This window comes from Oncorhynchus kisutch, unplaced genomic scaffold, assembly GCF_002021735.2.
Source record: "Oncorhynchus kisutch isolate 150728-3 unplaced genomic scaffold, Okis_V2 scaffold3147, whole genome shotgun sequence".
In the NCBI taxonomy this organism is placed as follows: domain Eukaryota; kingdom Metazoa; phylum Chordata; class Actinopteri; order Salmoniformes; family Salmonidae; genus Oncorhynchus; species Oncorhynchus kisutch.
The window spans coordinates 85,191-110,000 of NW_022265092.1; the positions used below are offsets into that span (position 1 = coordinate 85,191).

Consider the following 24,810-nt stretch of genomic DNA (forward strand, 5'->3'; position numbering starts at 1 on the left):
CTATATAGGGAATAGGGCTCTGGTCAACAGTAGTGTTCTATATAGGGAATAGGGCTCTGGTCAACAGTAGTGTTCTATATAGGGAATAGGGCTCTGGTCAACAGTAGTGTTCTATATAGGGAATAGGGCTCTGGTCAACAGTAGTGGTCTATATAGGGAATAGGGCTCTGGTCAACAGTAGTGTTCTATATAGGGAATAGGGCTCTGGTCAACAGTAGTGCTCTATATAGGGAATAGGGCTCTGGTCAACAGTAGTGTACTATATAGGGAATAGGGCTCTGGTCAACAGTAGTGTTCTATATAGGGAATAGGGCTCTGGTCAACAGTAGTGTTCTATATAGGGAATAGGGCTCTGGTCAACAGTAGTGTTGACCAAAATGAAATCTAGAATCGGCTTTCTATTTCGCAACAAAGCCTCCTTCACTCACGTCGCCAAACATACCTTCGTAAAACTGACTATCCTACCGATCCTCAACTTTGGCGATGTCATTTACAAAATAGCCTCCAACACTCTACTCAGAAAACTGGATGCAGTCTATCACAGTGCCATCCGTTTTGTCACCAAAGCCCCATATACAGTGGGGCAAATAAGTATTTAGTCAGCCACCAATTGTGCAAGTTCTCCCACTTAAAAAGATAAGAGAGGCCTGTAATTTTCATCATAGGTACACTTCAACTATGGGAGACAAAAGGAGAAAAAAAATCCAGAAAATCACATTGTCGGATTTTCAATGAATTTATTTGCAAATTATGGTGGAAAATGAGTATTTGGTCAATAACAAAAGTTTCTCAATACTTTGTTATATACCCTTTGTTGGCAATGACAGAGGTCAAACGTTTTCTGTAAGTCTTTTCACACACTGTTGCTGGTATTTTCCGGCGCCGACAGAGATGGCCGCCTCGCTTCGCGTTCCAAGGAAACTATGCAGTTTTTTGTTTTTTTACGTGTTATTTCTTACATTGGTACCCCAGGTCATCTTAGGTTTCATTACATACAGTCGAGAAGAACTACTGAACATAAGAGCAGCGTCAACTCACCATCAGTACGACCAAGAATATGACTTTCGCGAAGCGGATCCTGTGTTCTGCCTTTCACCCAGGACAACAGAATGGATCCCAGCTGGCGACCCCAAAAAACAACTTTGAAAAAGGGGAAAACGAAGCGGTCTTCTGGTCAGACTCCGGAGACGGGCACATCGTGCACCACTCCCTAGCATTCTCCTCGCCAATGTCCAGTCTCTTGACAACAAGGTTGATGAAATCCGAGCAAGGGTAGCATTCCAGAGGGACATCAGAGACTGTAACGTTCTTTGCTTCACGGAAACATGGCTCACTGGAGAGACGCTATCGGAGACGGTGCAGCCAGCTGGTTTCTCCACGCATCGCGCGGACAGAAACAAACATCTTTCTGGTAAGAAGAGGGGCGGGGGCGTATGCTTTATGGTTAACGTGACGTGGTGTGGCCACAACAACATACAGGAACTCAAGTCCTTCTGTTCACCTGATTTAGAATTCCTCACAATCAAATGTCGACCACATTATCTACCAAGGGAATTCTCTTCGATTATAATCACAGCCGTATATATTCCCCCCCAAGCAGACACATCGATGGCTCTGAACAAACTTGATTTGACTCTTTGCAAACTGGAATCCATATATCCGGAGGCTGCATTCATTGTAGCTGGGGATTTTAACAAGGCTAATCTGAAAACAAGACTCCCTCAATTTTATCAGCATATCGATTGCGCAACCAGGGCTGGAAAAACCTTGGATCATTGCTATTCCAACTTCCGCGACACATATAAGGCCCTGCCCCGCTCTCCTTTCGGAAAAGCTGACCACGACTCCATTTTGTTGATCCCTGCCTACAGACAGAAACTAAAACAAGAAGCTCCCGCGCTGAGGTCTGTTCAACGCTGGTCCGACCAATCTGATTCCACACTCCAAGACTGCTTCCATCACGTGGACTGGGATATGTTCCGTATTGCGTCAGACAACAACATTGACGAATACGCTGATTCGGTGAGCGAGTACATTAGAACGTGCGTTGAAGATGTCGTTCCCATAGCAACGATTAAAACATTCCCAAACCGGAAACCGTGGATTGATGGCAGCATTCGCGTGAAACTGAAAGTGCGAACCACTGCTTTTAATCAGGGCAAGGTGACTGGAAACATGACCGAATACAAACAGTGTAACTATTCCCTCCGCAAGGCAATCAAACAAGCTAAGCGCCAGTATAGAGACAAAGTAGAGTCGCAATTCAACGGCTCAGACACAAGAGGTATGTGGCAGGGTCTACAGTCAATCACGGATTACAAAAAGAAAACCAGCCCCGTCATGGACCAGGATGCCTTGCTCCCAGGCAGACTAAATAACTTTTTTTGCCCGCTTTGAGGACAATACAGTGCCACTGACACGGCCCGCAACTAAAACATGACGTGAGGAAAACATTTAAACGTGTTAACCCTCGCAAGGCTGCAGGCCCAGACGGCATCCCCAGCTGCGCCCTCAGAGCATGCGCAGACCAGCTGGCTGGTGTGTTTACGGACATATTCAATCAATCCCTATCCCAGTCTGTTGTTCGCACATGCTTCAAGAGGGCCACCATTGTTCCTGTTCCCAAGAAAGCTAAGGTAACTGAGCTAAACGACTACCGCCCGTAGCACTCACTTCCGTCATCATGAAATGCTTTGAGAGACTAGTCAAGGACCATATCACCTCCACCCTACCTGACACCCTAGACCTACTCCAATTTGCTTACCGCCCAAATAGGTCCACAGACGATGCAATCTCAACCACACTGCACACTGCCCTAACCCATCTGGACAAGAGGAATACCTATGTGAGAATGCTGTTCATCGACTACAGCTCAGCATTTAACACCATAGTGCCCTCCAAGCTCGTCATCAAGCTCGAGACCCTGGGTCTCGACCCCGCCCTGTGCAACTGGGTACTGGACTTCCTGACGGGCCGCCCCCAGGTGGTGAGGGTAGGCAACAACATCTCCACCCCGCTGATCCTCAACACTGGGGCCCCACAAGGGTGCGTTCTGTACTTCTCTCCTGTACTCCCTGTTCACCCACGACTGCGTGGCCACGCACGCCTCCAACTCAATAATCAAGTTTGCGGACGACACAACAGTGGTAGGCTTGATTACCAACAACGACGAGACGGCCTACAGGGAGGAGGTGAGGGCCCTCGGAGTGTGGTGTCAGGATAATAACCTCACACTCAACGTCAACAAAACTAAGGAGATGATTGTGGACTTCAGGAAACAGCAGAGGGAACACCCCCTATCCACATCGATGGAACAGTAGTGGAGAGGGTAGTAAGTTTTAAGTTCCTCGGCGTACACATCACAGACAAACTGAATTGGTCCACCCACACAGACAGCATCGTGAAGAAGGCGCAGCAGCGCCTCTTCAACCTCAGGAGGCTGAAGAAATTCGGCTTGTCACCAAAAGCACAAACTTCTACAGATGCACAATCGAGAGCATCCTGTCGGGCTGTATCACCGCCTGGTACGGCAACTGCTCCGCCCACAACCGTAAGGCTCTCCAGAGGGTAGTGAGGTTTGCACAACGCATCCCCGGGGGCAAACTACCTGCCCTCCAGGACACCTACACCACCCGATGTCACAGGAAGGCCATAAAGATCATCAAGGACAACAACCACCCGAGCCACTGCCTGTTCACCCCGCTATCATCCAGAAGGCGAGGTCAGTACAGGTGCATCAAAGCTGGGACCGAGAGACTGAAAAACAGCTTCTATCTCAAGGCCATCAGACTGTTAAACAGCCACCACTAACATTGAGTGGCTGCTGCCAACACACTGACTCAACTGCAGCCACTTTAATAATGGGAATTGATGGGAAATGTAAAATAGATCACTAGCCACTTTAAACAATGCTACCTAATATAATGTTTACATACCCTACATTATTCATCTCATATGTATAAGTATATACTGTACTCTATATCATCTACTGCATCCTTATGTAATACATGTATCACTAGCCACTTTAACTATGCCACTTTGTTTACATACTCATCTCATATGTATATACTGCACTCAATACCATCTACTGTATCTAGCCTATGCCGCTCTGTACCATCACTCATTCATATATCTTTATGTACATATTCTTTATCCCCTTACACTTGTGTCTATAAGGTAGTAGTTTTGGAATTGTTAGCTAGATTACTTGTTGGTTATTACTGCATTGTCGGAACTAGTAGCACAAGCATTTCGCTACACTCGCACTAACATCTGCTAACCATGTGTATGTGACAAATAAAATTTGATTTGGGCCCATTCCTCCATGCAGATCTCCTCTAGAGCAGTGATGTTTTGGGGCTGTTGCTGGCAACACGGATTTTCAACTCCCTCCAAATATTTTCTGTGGGGTTGAGATCTGGAGACTGGCTAGGCCACTCCAGGACCTTGAAATGCTTCTTACGAAGCCACTCCTTCGTTGCCCGGGCGGTGTGTTTGGGATCATTGTCATGCTGAAAGACCCAGCCACGTTTCATCTTCAATGCCCTTGCTGATGGAAGGAGGTTTTCACTCAAAATCTCACGATACATGTCCCCATTCATTCTTTCCTTTACACGGATCAGTCGTCCTGGTCCCTTTGCAGAAAAACAGCCCCAAAGCATGATGTTTCCACCCCCATGCTTCACAGTAGGTATGGTGTTCTTTGGATGCAACTCAGCATTCTTTGTCCTCCAAACATGACGAGTTGAGTTTTTACCAAAAAGTTATATTTTGGTTTCATCAGACCATATGACATTCTTCCAATCTTCTTGCTCACTAGCAAACTTCAGACGGGCCTGGACATGTACTGGCTTAAGCAGGGGGACACATCTGGCACTGCAGGATTTGAGTCCCTGGCGGCGTAGTGTGTTACTAATGGTAGGCTTTGTTACTTTGGTCCCAGCTCTCTGTAGGTCAGTCAGTAGGTCAAACGAGGGGTGTGGTTCTGGGATCTTTGCTCACCGTTCTTGTGATCATTTTGACCCCACTGGGTGAGATCTTGCGTGGAGCCACAGATCGAGGGAGATTATCAGTGGTCTTGTATGTTTTCAATTTCCTAATAATTGCTCCCACAGTTGATTTCTTCAAACCAAGCTGCTTACCTATTGCAGATTCAGTCTTCCCAGCCTGGTGCAGGTCTACAATTTTGTTTCTGGTGTCCTTTGACAGCTCTTTGGTCTTGGCCATAGTGGAGTTTGGAGTGTGACTGTTTGAGGTTGTGGACAGGTGCCATTAATACAGGTAACGAGTGGAGGACAGAGGAGCCTCTTAAAGAAGAAGTTACAGGTTTGTGAGAGCCAGAAAGCTTGTTTGTTGGTGACCAAATACTTATTTTCCACCATAATTTGCAAATTATTTAATTAAAAATCCTACAATGTGATTTTCTGGATTTTTTTTCTTCTCATTTTGTCTGTCATAGTTGGAGTGTAACCATGATGAAAATAACAGGCCTCACTCATCTTTTTAAGTGGGGGAACATGCACAATTGGTGGCTGACTAAATACTTTTTTGCCCCACTGTACCACCCACCACTGCGACCTGTATGCTCTAGTTGGCTGGCCCTCGCTACATATTCGTCGCCAGACCCACTGGCTCCAGGTCATCTACAAGTCCATGCTAGGTAAAGCTCCGCCTTATCTCAGCTCACTGGTCACGATGGCAATACCCATCCGTAGCACGCGCTCCAGCAGGTGTATCTCACTGATCATCCCTAAAGCCAACACCTCATTTGGCCGCCTTTCGTTCCAGTACTCTGCTGCCTGTGACTGGAACGAATTGCAAAAATCGCTGAAGTTGAAGACTTTTATCTCCCTCACCAACTTCAAACATCAGCTATCTGAGCAGCTAACCGATCGCTGCAGCTGTACATAGTCTATTGGTAAATAGCCCACCCTTTTCACCTACCTCATCCCCATACTGTTTTTATTTATTTACTTTTCTGCTCTTCTGCACACCAATATCTCTACCTGTACATGACCATCTGATCATTTATCACTCCAGTGTTAATCTGCAAAATTGTAATTATTTGCCTACCTCCTCATGCCTTTTGCACACATTGTATATAGACCCCCCCTTTGTTTTCTACTGTGTTATTGACTTGTTAATTGTTTACTCCATGTGTAACTCTTTGTTGTCTGCTCACAATGCTTTGCTTTATCTTGGCCAGGTCGCAGTTGCAAATGAGAACTTGTTCTCAACCTGCCTACCTGGTTAAATAAAGTTGTTCTCAACTAGCCTACCTGGTTAAATAAAGGTGTTCTCAACTAGCCTACCTGGTTAAATAAAGGTGTTCTCAACTAGCCTACCTGGTTAAATAAAGGTGTTCTCAACTAGCCTACCTGGTTAAATAAAGGTGTTCTCAACTAGCCTACCTGGTTAAATAAAGGTGTTCTCAACTAGCCTACCTGGTTAAATAAAGGTGTTCTCAACTAGCCTACCTGGTTAAATTAAGGTGTTCTCAACTAGCCTACCTGGTTAAATAAAGGTGTTCTCAACTAGCCTACCTGGTTAAATAAAGGTGTTCTCAACTAGCCTACCTGGTTAAATAAAGGTGTTCTCAACTAGCCTACCTGGTTAAATAAAGGTGTTCTCAACTAGCCTACCTGGTTAAATAAAGGTGTTCTCAACTAGCCTACCTGGTTAAATAAAGGTGTTCTCAACTAGCCTACCTGGTTAAATAAAGGTGAAATAAAATAAATAAAAAAATGAACAGTTCTCTGCTGCCAAAGACTGGAAGGAATTGCAAAAATCGCTGAAGCTGGAAGCGTATATTTCCCTCATTAACGAAGAAGAAGCTTGATTTTGAAAGTATGATGTTGAAAAAATGTGTCTAGATAAAAGTCAAAGAATGTTCTGTGGCCAATGACCTTGAGTCTTCTTGGACGGGCACTTCTACAGTAAATCTATTGGACGGGCAGCACCCAAGAGGGTTTGAACTGCCTAGCTCTCCCTGTAGATTATGCGGTGACGTAGTGTCTCCATGAGTGACAGAACACTGAGCCAATCACGGCACAACTAGAGGAGATTACCAACCTCTACGCTCTGTATTTTCACTGGCTACCCCTCCACCACAGAAAGCACTGAGCTGAAACACCTGCATTTAAGAGCTGCCTTACTCAAGAAGGAAACCATGTTTGTATGAGGCTTCATTAACTCAAGGGAAACATTTGTTTTACATTGTTTGCAAACTGACTGATATGTGACATGAAATAACATGCAAAATAGGCCAATTATAATTATTTTGTTCTAAAAACAAAAAAATTGCTGAACAGGTGGGTCTCCAAACTGATTGAGGCCCTCTCCTGATCTCTTTCCATTCTTACAAAGACTTAGTACAGGGATTGTTGAAAGTTGGGACAATCATTATCTGGCACAAAAATGTCATTTTTATAGTTGAACATTTTTTATTTAGGTATATTATTAGAGATTAAACAATAAAATATAAAACATGTAGGGAATCGTATAAGGGGAAAGATTTGCTTTATCTAAATATTTTCTATATTAATCATATCAAATCAAATTGGATTTGTCATATGCTTGGTAAACAACAGGTGTAGAAGACTGTCACACTCTGACCATCATTTGCATTGTTTGTTTCTATGTTTTGTTTGGTCAGGGTGTGATATGAGTGGGCATTCTATGTTGCATGTCTAGTTAGTCTGTTTCTATGTGTTTTGGCCTGATATGGTTCTCAATCAGGGGCAGGTGTTTGTCGTTGTCTCTGATTGGGAACCATATTTAGGTAGCCTGTTTTGTATTGTGGTCCGTGGGTTATTGTCTATGTGAAGTTGCCTGTGTCTGCACTCGTTGGTCATAGCGTCTTGTTGTTTTTGTTGGACTGCTCTTCGTGGTCGTCCTTCAATAAGAGAAGAATGTATTCTAATCACGCTGTGCTTTGGCCTTTACGACGATCGTGACACTAACAGTGAAATGCTGACTGACGGGCCCTTAAGATCAATGCAGAGATATATTTTTTTAAATACAAAAATAATAACATGAGGAATAAATACACAATGAATAATGATAACTTGGCTATATACAGGGATCACCAGCTAATAACTTGGCTATATACAGGGATCACCAGCTAATAACATGGTTATATACACAGGGTGCCAATACTGAGTCAATGTGCAGGGGTACCAGGTAATAACATGGCTATATACACAGGGTGCCAGTACTGAGTCAATGTGCAGGGGTACCAGGTAATAACATGGCTATATACACAGGGTACCAGGTAATAACATGGCTATATACAGGGATCACCAGCTAATAACATGGTTATATACACAGGGTGCCAATACTGAGTCAATGTGCAGGGGTACCAGGTAATAACATGGCTATATACACAGGGTGCCAGTACTGAGTCAATGTGCAGGGGTACCAGGTAATAACATGGCTATATACACAGGGTACCAGGTAATAACATGGCTATATACAGGGATCACCAGCTAATAACATGGTTATATACACAGGGTGCCAGTACTGAGTCAATGTGCAGGGGTACCAGGTAATAACATGGCTATATACACAGGGTGCCAGTACTGAGTCAATGTGCAGGGGTATCAGGTAATAACATGGCTATATACACAGGGTACCAGGTAATAACATGGCTATATACACGGGGTGTCAATACTGAGTTGATGTGCAGGGGTATCAGGTAATAACATGGCTATATACACGGGGTGTCAGTACTGAGTTGATGTGCAGGGGTACCAGGTAATAACATGGTTATATACAGGGAGTACCAGTACTGAGACGATGTGCAGGGGTATCAGGTAATAACATGGTTATATACACGGGGTACCAGTACTGAGACGATGTGCAGGGGTACCAGGTAATAACATGGTTATATACACGGGGTACCAATACTGAGACAATGTGCAGGGGTACCAGGTAATAACATGGTTATATACACGGGGTGCCAATACTGAGACGATGTGCAGGGGTACCAGGTAATAACATGGTTATATACACAGGGTACCAGGTAATAACATGGTTATATACACAGGGTGCCAATACTGAGTTGATGTGCAGGGGTACCAGGTAATAACATGGCTATATACACAGGGTACCAGGTAATAACATGGTTATATACACAGGGTGCCAATACTGAGTTGATGTGCAGGGGTACCAGGTAATAACATGGTTATATACACAGGGTGCCAATACTGAGTTGATGTGCAGGGGTACCAGGTAATAACATGGTTATATACACAGGGTGCCAATACTGAGTTGATGTGCAGGGGTACCAGGTAATAACATGGTTATATACACAGGGTGCCAATACTGAGTTGATGTGCAGGGGTACCAGGTAATAACATGGTTATATACACAGGGTACCAGGTAATAACATGGTTATATACACAGGGTGCCAATACTGAGTTGATGTGCAGGGGTACCAGGTAATAACATGGTTATATACACAGGGTGCCAATACTGAGTTGATGTGCAGGGGTACCAGGTAATAACATGGTTATATACACAGGGTGCCAATACTGAGTTGATGTGCAGGGGTACCAGGTAATAACATGGTTATATACACAGGGTGCCAATACTGAGTTGATGTGCAGGGGTACCAGGTAATAACATGGTTATATACACAGGGTGCCAATACTGAGTTGATGTGCAGGGGTACCAGGTAATAACATGGTTATATACACAGGGTACCAGGTAATAACATGGTTATATACACAGGGTGCCAATACTGAGTTGATGTGCAGGGGTACCAGGTAATAACATGGTTATATACACAGGGTACCAGGTAATAACATGGTTATATACACAGGGTGCCAATACTGAGTTGATGTGCAGGGGTACCAGGTAATAACATGGTTATATACACAGGGTGCCAATACTGAGTTGATGTGCAGGGGTACCAGGTAATAACATGGTTATATACACAGGGTGCCAATACTGAGTTGATGTGCAGGGGTACCAGGTAATAACATGGTTATATACACAGGGTGCCAGTACTGAGTTGATGTGCAGGGGTACCAGGTAATAACATGGTTATATACACAGGGTGCCAGTCCTGAGTTGATGTGCAGGGGTACCAGGTAATAACATGGTTATATACACAGGGTACCAATACTGAGTTGATGTGCAGGGGTACCAGGTAATAACATGGTTATATACACAGGGTGCCAGTACTGAGTTGATGTGCAGGGGTACCAGGTAATAACATGGCTATATACACAGGGTACCAGGTAATAACATGGTTATATACACAGGGTACCAATACTGAGTTGATGTGCAGGGGTACCAGGTAATTGAGGTAGATATGTAAATACTGCATGCTACAGACCTGACCTCTACCTCATCCTACTGCATGCTACAGACCTCTACTTCATCATACTGCATGCTACAGACCTCTACCTCATCCTACTGCATGCTACAGACCTGACCTCTACCTCATCCTACTGCATGCTACAGACCTCTACCTCATCCTACTGCATGCTACAGACCTCTACCTCATCCTACTGCATGCTACAGACCTCTACTTCATCATACTGCATGCTACAGACCTCTACCTCATCCTACTGCATGCTACAGACCTGACCTCTACTTCCTCATACTGCATGCTACAGACCTCTACCTCATCATACTGCATGCTACAGACCTGACCTCTACTTCCTCATACTGCATGCTACAGACCTCTACCTCATCATACTGCATGCTACAGACATGACCTCTACCTCATCCTACTGCATGCTACAGACCTCTACCTCATCATACTGCATGCTACAGACATGACCTCTACCTCATCCTACTGCATGCTACAGACCTCTACCTCATCATACTGCATGCTACAGACATGACCTCTACCTCATCCTACTGCATGCTACAGACCTCTACCTCATCATACTGCATGCTACAGACATGACCTCTACCTCCTCATACTGCATGCTCCAGACATGACCTCTACCTCATCATACTGCATGCTACAGACATGACCTCTACCTCATCCTACTGCATGCTACAGACATGACCTCTACTTCCTCATACTGCATGCTACAGACATGACCTCTACCTCCTCATACTGCATGCTACAGACCTCTACCTCATCCTACTGTATGCTACAGACATGACCTCTACCTCCTCATACTGCATGCTCCAGACATGACCTCTACCTCATCATACTGCATGCTACAGACCTCTACCTCATCATACTGCATGCTCCAGACATGACCTCTACCTCATCATACTGCATGCTCCAGACATGACCTCTACCTCATCATACTGCATGCTACAGACCTCTACCTCATCATACTGCATGCTCCAGACATGACCTCTACCTCATCATACTGCATGCTCCAGACATGACCTCTACCTCATCATACTGCATGCTACAGACCTCTACCTCATCATACTGCATGCTACAGACATGACCTCTACCTCATCCTACTGCATGCTACAGACATGACCTCTACCTCATCATACTGCATGCTACAGACATGACCTCTACCTCATCCTACTGCATGCTACAGACATGACCTCTACTTCCTCATACTGCATGCTACAGACATGACCTCTACCTCCTCATACTGCATGCTACAGACCTCTACCTCATCCTACTGTATGCTACAGACATGACCTCTACCTCCTCATACTGCATGCTCCAGACATGACCTCTACCTCATCATACTGCATGCTACAGACATGACCTCTACCTCATCATACTGTATGCTACAGACATGACCTCTACCTCCTCATACTGCATGCTCCAGACATGACCTCTACCTCATCATACTGCATGCTACAGACATGACCTCTACCTCATCATACTGCATGCTACAGACATGACCTCTACCTCATCCTACTGCATGCTACAGACATGACCTCTACCTCCTCATACTGCATGCTACAGACATGACCTCTACTTCCTCATACTGCATGCTACAGACATGACATCTACTTCGTCATACTGCATGCTACAGACCTGACATCTACTTCCTCATACTGCATGCTACAGACATGACCTCTACTTCGTCATACTGCATGCTACAGACATGACCTCTACTTCGTCATACTGCATGCTATAGACATGACATCTACTTCGTCATACTGCATGCTACAGACATGACATCTACTTCGTCATACTGCATGCTACAGACATCTACTTCGTCATACTGCATGCTACAGACATGACATCTACTTCGTCATACTGCATGCTACAGACATCTACTTCGTCATACTGCATGCTACAGACATCTACTTCGTCATACTGCATGCTACAGACATCTACTTCGTCATACTGCATGCTACAGACATCTACTTCGTCATACTGCATGCTACAGACATGACATCTACTTCGTCATACTGCATGCTACAGACATGACATCTACTTCGTCATACTGCATGCTACAGACATCTACTTCGTCATACTGCATGCTACAGACATCTACTTCGTCATACTGCATGCTACAGACATCTACTTCGTCATACTGCATGCTACAGACATCTACTTCGTCATACTGCATGCTATAGACATGAACAGCTGAGATGTAAGAGCGTAAAGTCAGAGAGAAAGAGAAATGCCAGTGTTACCCAGTTGAGTCTTGTCCTTTAAAACGTCTTTGATGTTGAGGCCGCTGTTGAGTGGTGACTCTCTGTACCGGTAGAGGACGGGGGCGTCTCTCTGTCCATTCTTCTCCAGCTCTTGGAGCACCTCACTGGGCTTTAGAGGTGCAGCCTTCAGGCCCCTGCTCCAGCCTGAAGAGTCCCATACAGTCCATCTGACCAGGTCCTGTAACTTCACCACCACCTTCTCAGACACAGCCAGGACCTCATCCTGCAGACAGGCGGGAGATAATATAATGGAATATCATATCATATAACAAAGTAGTTCAAACATGAGGCAATTTAGGAGGGGGGAATATTAAACACAACAGCACCATCACACAGAGAGAGAGGATATCTTCCTGAGTCAGACCAGCTCCATCACAGAGAGAGAGTTGGTCTTCCTGAGTCAGACCAGCTCCATCACAGAGAGAGAGTTGGTCTTCCTGAGTCAGACCCGCTCCATCACAGAGAGAGAGGATATCTTCCTGAGTCAGACCAGCTCCATCACAGAGAGAGAGTTGGTCTTCCTGAGTCAGACCCGCTCCATCACAGAGAGAGAGGATATCTTCCTGAGTCAGACCAGCTCCATCACAGAGAGAGAGAGAGAGCTTGTCTTCCTGAGTCAGACCAGCTCCATCACAGAGAGAGAGTTGGTCTTCCTGAGTCAGACCCGCTCCATCACAGAGAGAGAGGATATCTTCCTGAGTCAGACCAGCTCCATCACAGAGAGAGAGTTGGTCTTCCTGAGTCAGACCAGCTCCATCACAGAGAGAGAGGATATCTTCCTGAGTCAGACCAGCTCCATCACAGAGAGAGAGTTGGTCTTCCTGAGTCAGACCCGCTCCATCACAGAGAGAGAGAGGATATCTTCCTGAGTCAGACCAGCTCCATCACAGAGAGAGAGTTGGTCTTCCTGAGTCAGACCAGCTCCATCACAGAGAGAGAGGATATCTTCCTGAGTCAGACCAGCTCCATCACAGAGAGAGAGTTGGTCTTCCTGAGTCAGACCAGCTCCATCACACAGAGAGAGAGGATATCTTCCTGAGTCAGACCAGCTCCATCACAGAGAGAGAGTTGGTCTTCCTGAGTCAGACCAGCTCCATCACAGAGAGAGAGTTGGTCTTCCTGAGTCAGACCAGCACCATCACAGAGAGAGAGGATATCTTCCTGAGTCAGACCAGCTCCATCACACAGAGAGAGAGGATATCTTCCTGAGTCAGACCAGCTCCATCACAGAGAGAGAGGATATCTTCCTGAGTCAGACCAGCTCCATCACACAGAGAGAGTTGGACTTCCTGAGTCAGACCAGCACCATCACACAGAGAGAGAGGATATCTTCCTGAGTCAGACCAGCTCCATCACAGAGAGAGAGTTGGTCTTCCTGAGTCAGACCAGCTCCATCACACAGAGAGAGAGTTGGTCTTCCTGAGTCAGACCCGCTCCATCACACAGAGAGAGAGGATATCTTCCTGAGTCAGACCAGCTCCATCACAGAGAGAGAGTTGGTCTTCCTGAGTCAGACCAGCTCCATCACACAGAGAGAGAGTTGGTCTTCCTGAGTCAGACCAGCTCCATCACACAGAGAGAGAGGATATCTTCCTGAGTCAGACCAGCTCCATCACAGAGAGAGAGTTGGTCTTCCTGAGTCAGACCCGCTCCATCACACAGAGAGAGAGGATATCTTCCTGAGTCAGACCCGCTCCATCACAGAGAGAGAGGATATCTTCCTGAGTCAGACCCGCTCCATCACAGAGAGAGAGTTGGTCTTCCTGAGTCAGACCAGCACCATCACACAGAGAGAGTTGGTCTTCCTGAGTCAGACCAGCTCCATCACACAGAGAGAGAGGATATCTTCCTGAGTCAGACCAGCTCCATCACAGAGAGAGAGTTGGTCTTCCTGAGTCAGACCCGCTCCATCACAGAGAGAGAGGATATCTTCCTGAGTCAGACCAGCTCCATCACAGAGAGAGAGTTGGTCTTCCTGTGTCAGACCAGCTCCATCACACAGAGAGAGTTGGTCTTCCTGAGTCAGACCCGCTCCATCACACAGAGAGAGAGGATATCTTCCTGAGTCAGACCAGCTCCATCACACAGAGAGAGAGAGAGAGCTTGTCTTCCTGAGCCAGACCAGCTCCATCACAGAGAGAGAGTTGGTCTTCCTGAGTCAGACCAGCACCATCACACAGAGAGAGTTGGTCTTCCTGAGTCAGACCAGCTCCATCACACAGAGAGAGAGGATATCTTCCTGAGTCAGACCAGCTCCATCACAGAGAGAGAGTTGGTCTTCCTGAGTCAGACCCGCTCCATCACAGAGAGAGAGGATATCTTCCTGAGTCAGACCAGCTCCATCACAGAGAGAGAGTTGGTCTTCCTGAGTCAGACCCGCTCCATCACAGAGAGAGAGGATATCTTCCTGAGTCAGACCAGCTCCATCACAGAGAGAGAGTTGGTCTTCCTGAGTCAGACCAGCTCCATCACACAGAGAGAGTTGGTCTTCCTGAGTCAGACCCGCTCCATCACACAGAGAGAGAGGATATCTTCCTGAGTCAGACCAGCTCCATCACACAGAGAGAGAGAGAGCTTGTCTTCCTGAGCCAGACCAGCTCCATCACAGAGAGAGAGTTGGTCTTCCTGAGTCAGACCCGCTCCATCACAGAGAGAGAGAGAGAGCTTGTCTTCCTGAGTCAGACCCGCTCCATCACAGAGAGAGAGGATATCTTCCTGAGTCAGACCAGCTCCATCACAGAGAGAGAGTTGGTCTTCCTGAGTCAGACCCGCTCCATCACAGAGAGAGAGTTGGTCTTCCTGAGTCAGACCCGCTCCATCACAGAGAGAGAGTTGGTCTTCCTGAGTCAGACCAGCTCCATCACACAGAGAGAGAGGATATCTTCCTGAGTCAGACCAGCTCCATCACAGAGAGAGAGTTGGTCTTCCTGAGTCAGACCCGCTCCATCACAGAGAGAGAGGATATCTTCCTGAGTCAGACCAGCTCCATCACAGAGAGAGAGTTGGTCTTCCTGAGTCAGACCAGCTCCATCACAGAGAGAGAGTTGGTCTTCCTGAGTCAGACCAGCTCCATCACAGAGAGAGAGAGAGAGCTTGTCTTCCTGAGTCAGACCAGCTCCATCACAGAGCGAGAGTTGGTCTTCCTGAGTCAGACCCGCTCCATCACAGAGAGAGAGTTGGTCTTCCTGAGTCAGACCAGCTCCATCACAGAGAGAGAGTTGGTCTTCCTGAGTCAGACCCGCTCCATCACAGAGAGAGAGAGAGAGGATATCTTCCTGAGTCAGACCAGCTCCATCACAGAGAGAGAGTTGGTCTTCCTGAGTCAGACCAGCTCCATCACAGAGAGAGAGTTGGTCTTCCTGAGTCAGACCCGCTCCATCACAGAGAGAGAGTTGGTCTTCCTGAGTCAGACCCGCTCCATCACAGAGAGAGAGGATATCTTCCTGAGTCAGACCAGCTCCATCACAGAGAGAGAGTTGGTCTTCCTGAGTCAGACCAGCTCCATCACAGAGAGAGAGTTGGTCTTCCTGAGTCAGACCCGCTCCATCACAGAGAGAGAGTTGGTCTTCCTGAGTCAGACCAGCTCCATCACAGAGCGAGAGGATATCTTCCTGAGTCAGACCAGCTCCATCACAGAGAGAGAGAGAGAGCTTGTCTTCCTGAGCCAGACCAGCTCCATCACAGAGAGAGAGTTGGTCTTCCTGAGCCAGACCAGCTCCATCACAGAGAGAGAGTTGGTCTTCCTGAGTCAGACCCGCTCCATCACAGAGAGAGAGAGAGAGCTTGTCTTCCTGAGCCAGACCAGCTCCATCACAGAGAGAGAGTTGGTCTTCCTGAGTCAGACCAGCTCCATCACAGAGAGAGAGCTTGTCTTCCTGAGTCAGACCAGCTCCATCACAGAGAGAGAGTTGGTCTTCCTGAGTCAGACCCGCTCCATCACAGAGAGAGAGAGAGAGCTTGTCTTCCTGAGCCAGACCAGCTCCATCACAGAGAGAGAGGATATCTTCCTGAGTCAGACCAGCTCCATCACAGAGAGAGAGTTGGTCTTCCTGAGTCAGACCCGCTCCATCACAGAGAGAGAGAGAGAGCTTGTCTTCCTGAGCCAGACCAGCTCCATCACAGAGCGAGAGCTTGTCTTCCTGAGTCAGACCAGCTCCATCACAGAGAGAGAGCTTGTCTTCCTGAGTCAGACCAGCTCCATCACAGAGAGAGAGTTGGTCTTCCTGAGTCAGACCAGCTCCATCACAGAGAGAGAGTTGGTCTTCCTGAGTCAGACCCGCTCCATCACGGAGAGAGAGAGAGAGCTTGTCTTCCTGAGCCAGACCAGCTCCATCACAGAGAGAGAGGATATCTTCCTGAGTCAGACCAGCTCCATCACAGAGAGAGAGGATATCTTCCTGAGTCAGACCAGCTCCATCACAGAGAGAGAGGATATCTTCCTGAGTCAGACCAGCTCCATCACAGAGAGAGAGGATATCTTCCTGAGTCAGACCAGCTCCATCACAGAGAGAGAGTTGGTCTTCCTGAGTCAGACCCGCTCCATCACAGAGAGAGAGTTGGTCTTCCTGAGTCAGACCCGCTCCATCACAGAGAGAGAGTTGGTCTTCCTGAGTCAGACCAGCTCCATCACAGAGAGAGAGAGAGAGCTTGTCTTCCTGAGCCAGACCAGCTCCATCACAGAGCGAGAGCTTGTCTTCCTGAGTCAGACCAGCTCCATCACACAGAGAGAGAGGATATCTTCCTGAGTCAGACCAGCTCCATCACAGAGAGAGAGTTGGTCTTCCTGAGTCAGACCCGCTCCATCACAGAGAGAGAGGATATCTTCCTGAGTCAGACCAGCTCCATCACAGAGAGAGAGTTGGTCTTCCTGAGTCAGACCCGCTCCATCACAGAGAGAGAGGATATCTTCCTGAGTCAGACCAGCTCCATCACAGAGAGAGAGTTGGTCTTCCTGAGTCAGACCAGCTCCATCACACAGAGAGAGTTGGTCTTCCTGAGTCAGACCCGCTCCATCACACAGAGAGAGAGGATATCTTCCTGAGTCAGACCAGCTCCATCACACAGAGAGAGAGAGAGCTTGTCTTCCTGAGCCAGACCAGCTCCATCACAGAGAGAGAGTTGGTCTTCCTGAGTCAGACCCGCTCCATCACAGAGAGAGAGAGAGAGCTTGTCTTCCTGAGTCAGACCCGCTCCATCACAGAGAGAGAGGATATCTTCCTGAGTCAGACCAGCTCCATCACAGAGAGAGAGTTGGTCTTCCTGAGTCAGACCCGCTCCATCACAGAGAGAGAGGATATCTTCCTGAGTCAGACCAGCTCCATCACAGAGAGAGAGTTGGTCTTCCTGAGTCAGACCCGCTCCATCACAGAGAGAGAGGATATCTTCCTGAGTCAGACCAGCTCCATCACAGAGAGAGAGTTGGTCTTCCTGAGTCAGACCAGCTCCATCACACAGAGAGAGTTGGTCTTCCTGAGTCAGACCCGCTCCATCACACAGAGAGAGAGGATATCTTCCTGAGTCAGACCAGCTCCATCACACAGAGAGAGAGAGAGCTTGTCTTCCTGAGCCAGACCAGCTCCATCACAGAGAGAGAGTTGGTCTTCCTGAGTCAGACCCGCTCCATCACAGAGAGAGAGAGAGAGCTTGTCTTCCTGAGTCAGACCCGCTCCATCACAGAGAGAGAGGATATCTTCCTGAGTCAGACCAGCTCCATCACAGAGAGAGAGTTGGTCTTCCTGAGTCAGACCCGCTCCATCACAGAGAGAGAGTTGGTCTTCCTGAGTCAGACCCGCTCCATCACAGAGAGAGAGTTGGTCTTCCTGAGTCAGACCAGCTCCATCACACAGAGAGAGAGGATATCTTCCTGAGTCAGACCAGCTCCATCACAGAGAGAGAGTTGGTCTTCCTGAGTCAGACCCGCTCCATCACAGAGAGAGAGGATATCTTCCTGAGTCAGACCAGCTCCATCACAGAGAGAGAGTTGGTCTTCCTGAGTCAGACCAGCTCCATCACAGAGAGAGAGTTGGTCTTCCTGAGTCAGACCAGCTCCATCACAGAGAGAGAGAGAGAGCTTGTCTTCCTGAGTCAGACCAGCTCCATCACAGAGCGAGAGTTGGTCTTCCTGAGTCAGACCCGCTCCATCACAGAGAGAGAGTTGGTCTTCCTGAGTCAGACCAGCTCCATCACAGAGAGAGAGTTGGTCTTCCTGAGTCAGACCCGCTCCATCACAGAGAGAGAGAGAGAGGATATCTTCCTGAGTCAGACCAGCTCCATCACAGAGAGAGAGTTGGTCTTCCTGAGTCAGACCAGCTCCATCACAGAGAGAGAGTTGGTCTTCCTGAGTCAGACCCGCTCCATCACAGAGAGAGAGTTGGTCTTCCTGAGTCAGACCCGCTCCATCACAGAGAGAGAGGATATCTTCCTGAGTCAGACCAGCTCCATCACAGAGAGAGAGTTGGTCTTCCTGAGTCAGACCAGCTCCATCACAGAGAGAGAGTTGGTCTTCCTGAGTCAGACCCGCTCCATCACAGAGAGAGAGTTGGTCTTCCTGAGTCAGACCAGCTCCATCACAGAGCGAGAGGATATCTTCCTGAGTCAGACCAGCTCCATCACAGAGAGAGAGTTGGTCTTCCTGAGTCAGACCAGCTCCATCACAGAGAGAGAGAGAGAGCTTGTCTTCCTGAGCCAGACCAGCTCCATCACAGAGAGAGAGTTGGTCTTCCTGAGCCAGACCAGCTCCATCACAGAGAGAGAGTTGGTCTTCCTGAGTCAGACCCGCTCCATCACAGAGAGAGAGAGAGAGCTTGTCTTCCTGAGCCAGACCAGCTCCATCACAGAGAGAGAGTTGGTCTTCCTGAGTCAGACCAGCTCCATCACAGAGAGAGAGCTTGTCTTCCTGAGTCAGACCAGCTCCATCACAGAGAGAGAGTTGGTCTTCCTGAGTCAGACCCGCTCCATCACAGAGAGAGAGAGAGAGCTTGTCTTCCTGAGCCAGACCAGCTCCATCACAGAGAGAGAGGATATCTTCCTGAGTCAGACCAGCTCCATCACAGAGAGAGAGTTGGTCTTCCTGAGTCAGACCCGCTCCATCACAGAGAGAGAGAGAGAGCTTGTCTTCCTGAGCCAGACCAGCTCCATCACAGAGCGAGAGCTTGTCTTCCTGAGTCAGACCAGCTCCATCACAGAGAGAGAGCTTGTCTTCCTGAGTCAGACCAGCTCCATCACAGAGAGAGAGTTGGTCTTCCTGAGTCAGACCAGCTCCATCACAGAGAGAGAGTTGGTCTTCCTGAGTCAGACCCGCTCCATCACGGAGAGAGAGAGAGAGCTTGTCTTCCTGAGCCAGACCAGCTCCATCACAGAGAGAGAGGATATCTTCCTGAGTCAGACCAGCTCCATCACAGAGAGAGAGGATATCTTCCTGAGTCAGACCAGCTCCATCACAGAGAGAGAGGATATCTTCCTGAGTCAGACCAGCTCCATCACAGAGAGAGAGGATATCTTCCTGAGTCAGACCAGCTCCATCACAGAGAGAGAGTTGGTCTTCCTGAGTCAGACCCGCTCCATCACAGAGAGAGAGTTGGTCTTCCTGAGTCAGACCCGCTCCATCACAGAGAGAGAGTTGGTCTTCCTGAGTCAGACCCGCTCCATCACAGAGAGAGAGGATATCTTCCTGAGTCAGACCAGCTCCATCACAGAGAGAGAGTTGGTCTTCCTGAGTCAGACCAGCTCCATCACAGAGAGAGAGTTGGTCTTCCTGAGTCAGACCCGCTCCATCACAGAGAGAGAGTTGGTCTTCCTGAGTCAGACCAGCTCCATCACAGAGCGAGAGGATATCTTCCTGAGTCAGACCAGCTCCATCACAGAGAGAGAGTTGGTCTTCCTGAGTCAGACCAGCTCCATCACAGAGAGAGAGAGAGAGCTTGTCTTCCTGAGCCAGACCAGCTCCATCACAGAGAGAGAGTTGGTCTTCCTGAGCCAGACCAGCTCCATCACAGAGAGAGAGTTGGTCTTCCTGAGTCAGACCCGCTCCATCACAGAGAGAGAGAGAGAGCTTGTCTTCCTGAGCCAGACCAGCTCCATCACAGAGAGAGAGTTGGTCTTCCTGAGTCAGACCAGCTCCATCACAGAGAGAGAGCTTGTCTTCCTGAGTCAGACCAGCTCCATCACAGAGAGAGAGTTGGTCTTCCTGAGTCAGACCCGCTCCATCACAGAGAGAGAGAGAGAGCTTGTCTTCCTGAGCCAGACCAGCTCCATCACAGAGAGAGAGGATATCTTCCTGAGTCAGACCAGCTCCATCACAGAGAGAGAGTTGGTCTTCCTGAGTCAGACCCGCTCCATCACAGAGAGAGAGAGAGAGCTTGTCTTCCTGAGCCAGACCAGCTCCATCACAGAGCGAGAGCTTGTCTTCCTGAGTCAGACCAGCTCCATCACAGAGAGAGAGCTTGTCTTCCTGAGTCAGACCAGCTCCATCACAGAGAGAGAGTTGGTCTTCCTGAGTCAGACCAGCTCCATCACAGAGAGAGAGTTGGTCTTCCTGAGTCAGACCCGCTCCATCACGGAGAGAGAGAGAGAGCTTGTCTTCCTGAGCCAGACCAGCTCCATCACAGAGAGAGAGGATATCTTCCTGAGTCAGACCAGCTCCATCACAGAGAGAGAGGATATCTTCCTGAGTCAGACCAGCTCCATCACAGAGAGAGAGGATATCTTCCTGAGTCAGACCAGCTCCATCACAGAGAGAGAGGATATCTTCCTGAGTCAGACCAGCTCCATCACAGAGAGAGAGTTGGTCTTCCTGAGTCAGACCCGCTCCATCACAGAGAGAGAGTTGGTCTTCCTGAGTCAGACCCGCTCCATCACAGAGAGAGAGTTGGTCTTCCTGAGTCAGACCAGCTCCATCACAGAGAGAGAGAGAGAGCTTGTCTTCCTGAGCCAGACCAGCTCCATCACAGAGCGAGAGCTTGTCTTCCTGAGTCAGACCAGCTCCATCACACAGAGAGAGAGGATATCTTCCTGAGTCAGACCAGCTCCATCACAGAGAGAGAGTTGGTCTTCCTGAGTCAGACCCGCTCCATCACAGAGAGAGAGGATATCTTCCTGAGTCAGACCAGCTCCATCACAGAGAGAGAGTTGGTCTTCCTGAGTCAGACCCGCTCCATCACAGAGAGAGAGGATATCTTCCTGAGTCAGACCAGCTCCATCACAGAGAGAGAGTTGGTCTTCCTGAGTCAGACCAGCTCCATCACACAGAGAGAGTTGGTCTTCCTGAGTCAGACCCGCTCCATCACACAGAGAGAGAGGATATCTTCCTGAGTCAGACCAGCTCCATCACACAGAGAGAGAGAGAGCTTGTCTTCCTGAGCCAGACCAGCTCCATCACAGAGAGAGAGTTGGTCTTCCTGAGTCAGACCCGCTCCATCACAGAGAGAGAGAGAGAGCTTGTCTTCCTGAGTCAGACCCGCTCCATCACAGAGAGAGAGGATATCTTCCTGAGTCAGACCAGCTCCATCACAGAGAGAGAGTTGGTCTTCCTGAGTCAGACCCGCTCCATCACAGAGAGAGAGTTGGTCTTCCTGAGTCAGACCCGCTCCATCACAGAGAGAGAGTTGGTCTTCCTGAGTCAGACCAGCTCCATCACACAGAGAGAGAGGATATCTTCCTGAGTCAGACCAGCTCCATCACAGAGAGAGAGTTGGTCTTCCTGAGTCAGACCCGCTCCATCACAGAGAGAGAGGATATCTTCCTGAGTCAGACCAGCTCCATCACAGAGAGAGAGTTGGTCTTCCTGAGTCAGACCAGCTCCATCACAGAGAGAGAGTTGGTCTTCCTGAGTCAGACCAGCTCCATCACAGAGAGAGAGAGAGAGCTTGTCTTCCTGAGTCAGACCAGCTCCATCACAGAGCGAGAGTTGGTCTTCCTGAGTCAGACCCGCTCCATCACAGAGAGAGAGTTGGTCTTCCTGAGTCAGACCAGCTCCATCACAGAGAGAGAGTTGGTCTTCCTGAGTCAGACCCGCTCCATCACAGAGAGAGAGAGAGAGGATATCTTCCTGAGTCAGACCAGCTCCATCACAGAGAGAGAGTTGGTCTTCCTGAGTCAGACCAGCTCCATCACAGAGAGAGAGTTGGTCTTCCTGAGTCAGACCCGCTCCATCACAGAGAGAGAGTTGGTCTTCCTGAGTCAGACCCGCTCCATCACAGAGAGAGAGGATATCTTCCTGAGTCAGACCAGCTCCATCACAGAGAGAGAGTTGGTCTTCCTGAGTCAGACCAGCTCCATCACAGAGAGAGAGTTGGTCTTCCTGAGTCAGACCCGCTCCATCACAGAGAGAGAGTTGGTCTTCCTGAGTCAGACCAGCTCCATCACAGAGCGAGAGGATATCTTCCTGAGTCAGACCAGCTCCATCACAGAGAGAGAGTTGGTCTTCCTGAGTCAGACCAGCTCCATCACAGAGAGAGAGAGAGAGCTTGTCTTCCTGAGCCAGACCAGCTCCATCACAGAGAGAGAGTTGGTCTTCCTGAGCCAGACCAGCTCCATCACAGAGAGAGAGTTGGTCTTCCTGAGTCAGACCCGCTCCATCACAGAGAGAGAGAGAGAGCTTGTCTTCCTGAGCCAGACCAGCTCCATCACAGAGAGAGAGTTGGTCTTCCTGAGTCAGACCAGCTCCATCACAGAGAGAGAGCTTGTCTTCCTGAGTCAGACCAGCTCCATCACAGAGAGAGAGTTGGTCTTCCTGAGTCAGACCCGCTCCATCACAGAGAGAGAGAGAGAGCTTGTCTTCCTGAGCCAGACCAGCTCCATCACAGAGAGAGAGGATATCTTCCTGAGTCAGACCAGCTCCATCACAGAGAGAGAGTTGGTCTTCCTGAGTCAGACCCGCTCCATCACAGAGAGAGAGAGAGAGCTTGTCTTCCTGAGCCAGACCAGCTCCATCACAGAGCGAGAGCTTGTCTTCCTGAGTCAGACCAGCTCCATCACAGAGAGAGAGCTTGTCTTCCTGAGTCAGACCAGCTCCATCACAGAGAGAGAGTTGGTCTTCCTGAGTCAGACCAGCTCCATCACAGAGAGAGAGTTGGTCTTCCTGAGTCAGACCCGCTCCATCACGGAGAGAGAGAGAGAGCTTGTCTTCCTGAGCCAGACCAGCTCCATCACAGAGAGAGAGGATATCTTCCTGAGTCAGACCAGCTCCATCACAGAGAGAGAGGATATCTTCCTGAGTCAGACCAGCTCCATCACAGAGAGAGAGGATATCTTCCTGAGTCAGACCAGCTCCATCACAGAGAGAGAGGATATCTTCCTGAGTCAGACCAGCTCCATCACAGAGAGAGAGTTGGTCTTCCTGAGTCAGACCCGCTCCATCACAGAGAGAGAGTTGGTCTTCCTGAGTCAGACCCGCTCCATCACAGAGAGAGAGTTGGTCTTCCTGAGTCAGACCAGCTCCATCACAGAGAGAGAGAGAGAGCTTGTCTTCCTGAGCCAGACCAGCTCCATCACAGAGCGAGAGCTTGTCTTCCTGAGTCAGACCAGCTCCATCACAGAGCGAGAGCTTGTCTTCCTGAGTCAGACCAGCTCCATCACAGAGAGAGAGAGGATGTCTTCCTGAGTCAGACCCGCTCCATCACAGAGAGAGAGAGAGAGTTTGTCTTCCTAAGTGTTACGGTTTTATTCCATCGAAGGAGAGGCGGACCAAAATGCAGCGTGGTTACTTGTATACATCTTTAATAAAGATGAAAACGCGAACAATACAAAACAACAAACGTAACGTGAAAACCTAAACAGCCTATCTGGTGCAAACAAACACAGAGACAGGAACAATCACCCACGAAACACTCAAAGAATATGGCTGCCTAAATATGGTTCCCAATCAGAGACAACGATAATCACCTGCCTCTGATTGAGAACCACTTCAGGCAACCATAGACTTTTCTAGATAACCCCACTATACCACAATCCCAACACCTACAAAAAAAAACAAGACAAAAACACACCACATAATTAACCCATGTCACACCCTGGCCTGATCAAATAAATACAGAAAACACAAAAGACTAAGATCAGGGCGTGACAGAGCATTACTATAGAGTCATCCTATATAGCTCCATCTCCCATTACTATAGAATCATCCTATATAGCTCCATCTCCCATTACTATAGAGTCATCCTATATAGCTCCATCTCCCATTACTATAGAGTCATCCTATATAGTTCC

At 48.3% G+C, this 24,810-nt stretch overlaps 1 protein-coding gene across 1 annotated transcript in view; it reads right to left on the reverse strand.

Annotated features, from left to right (window-relative positions):
* Positions 1 to 24,810, reverse strand: part of LOC109885809 (AT-rich interactive domain-containing protein 5B) — a 114,833-nt gene that overhangs the window by 68,577 nt on the left and 21,446 nt on the right. The window contains exon 3 of the mRNA XM_031820243.1: positions 12,586 to 12,829. Within this exon, the coding sequence (XP_031676103.1) occupies positions 12,586 to 12,829 (244 nt within the window). The remainder of the gene's footprint in view (positions 1 to 12,585; positions 12,830 to 24,810) is intronic.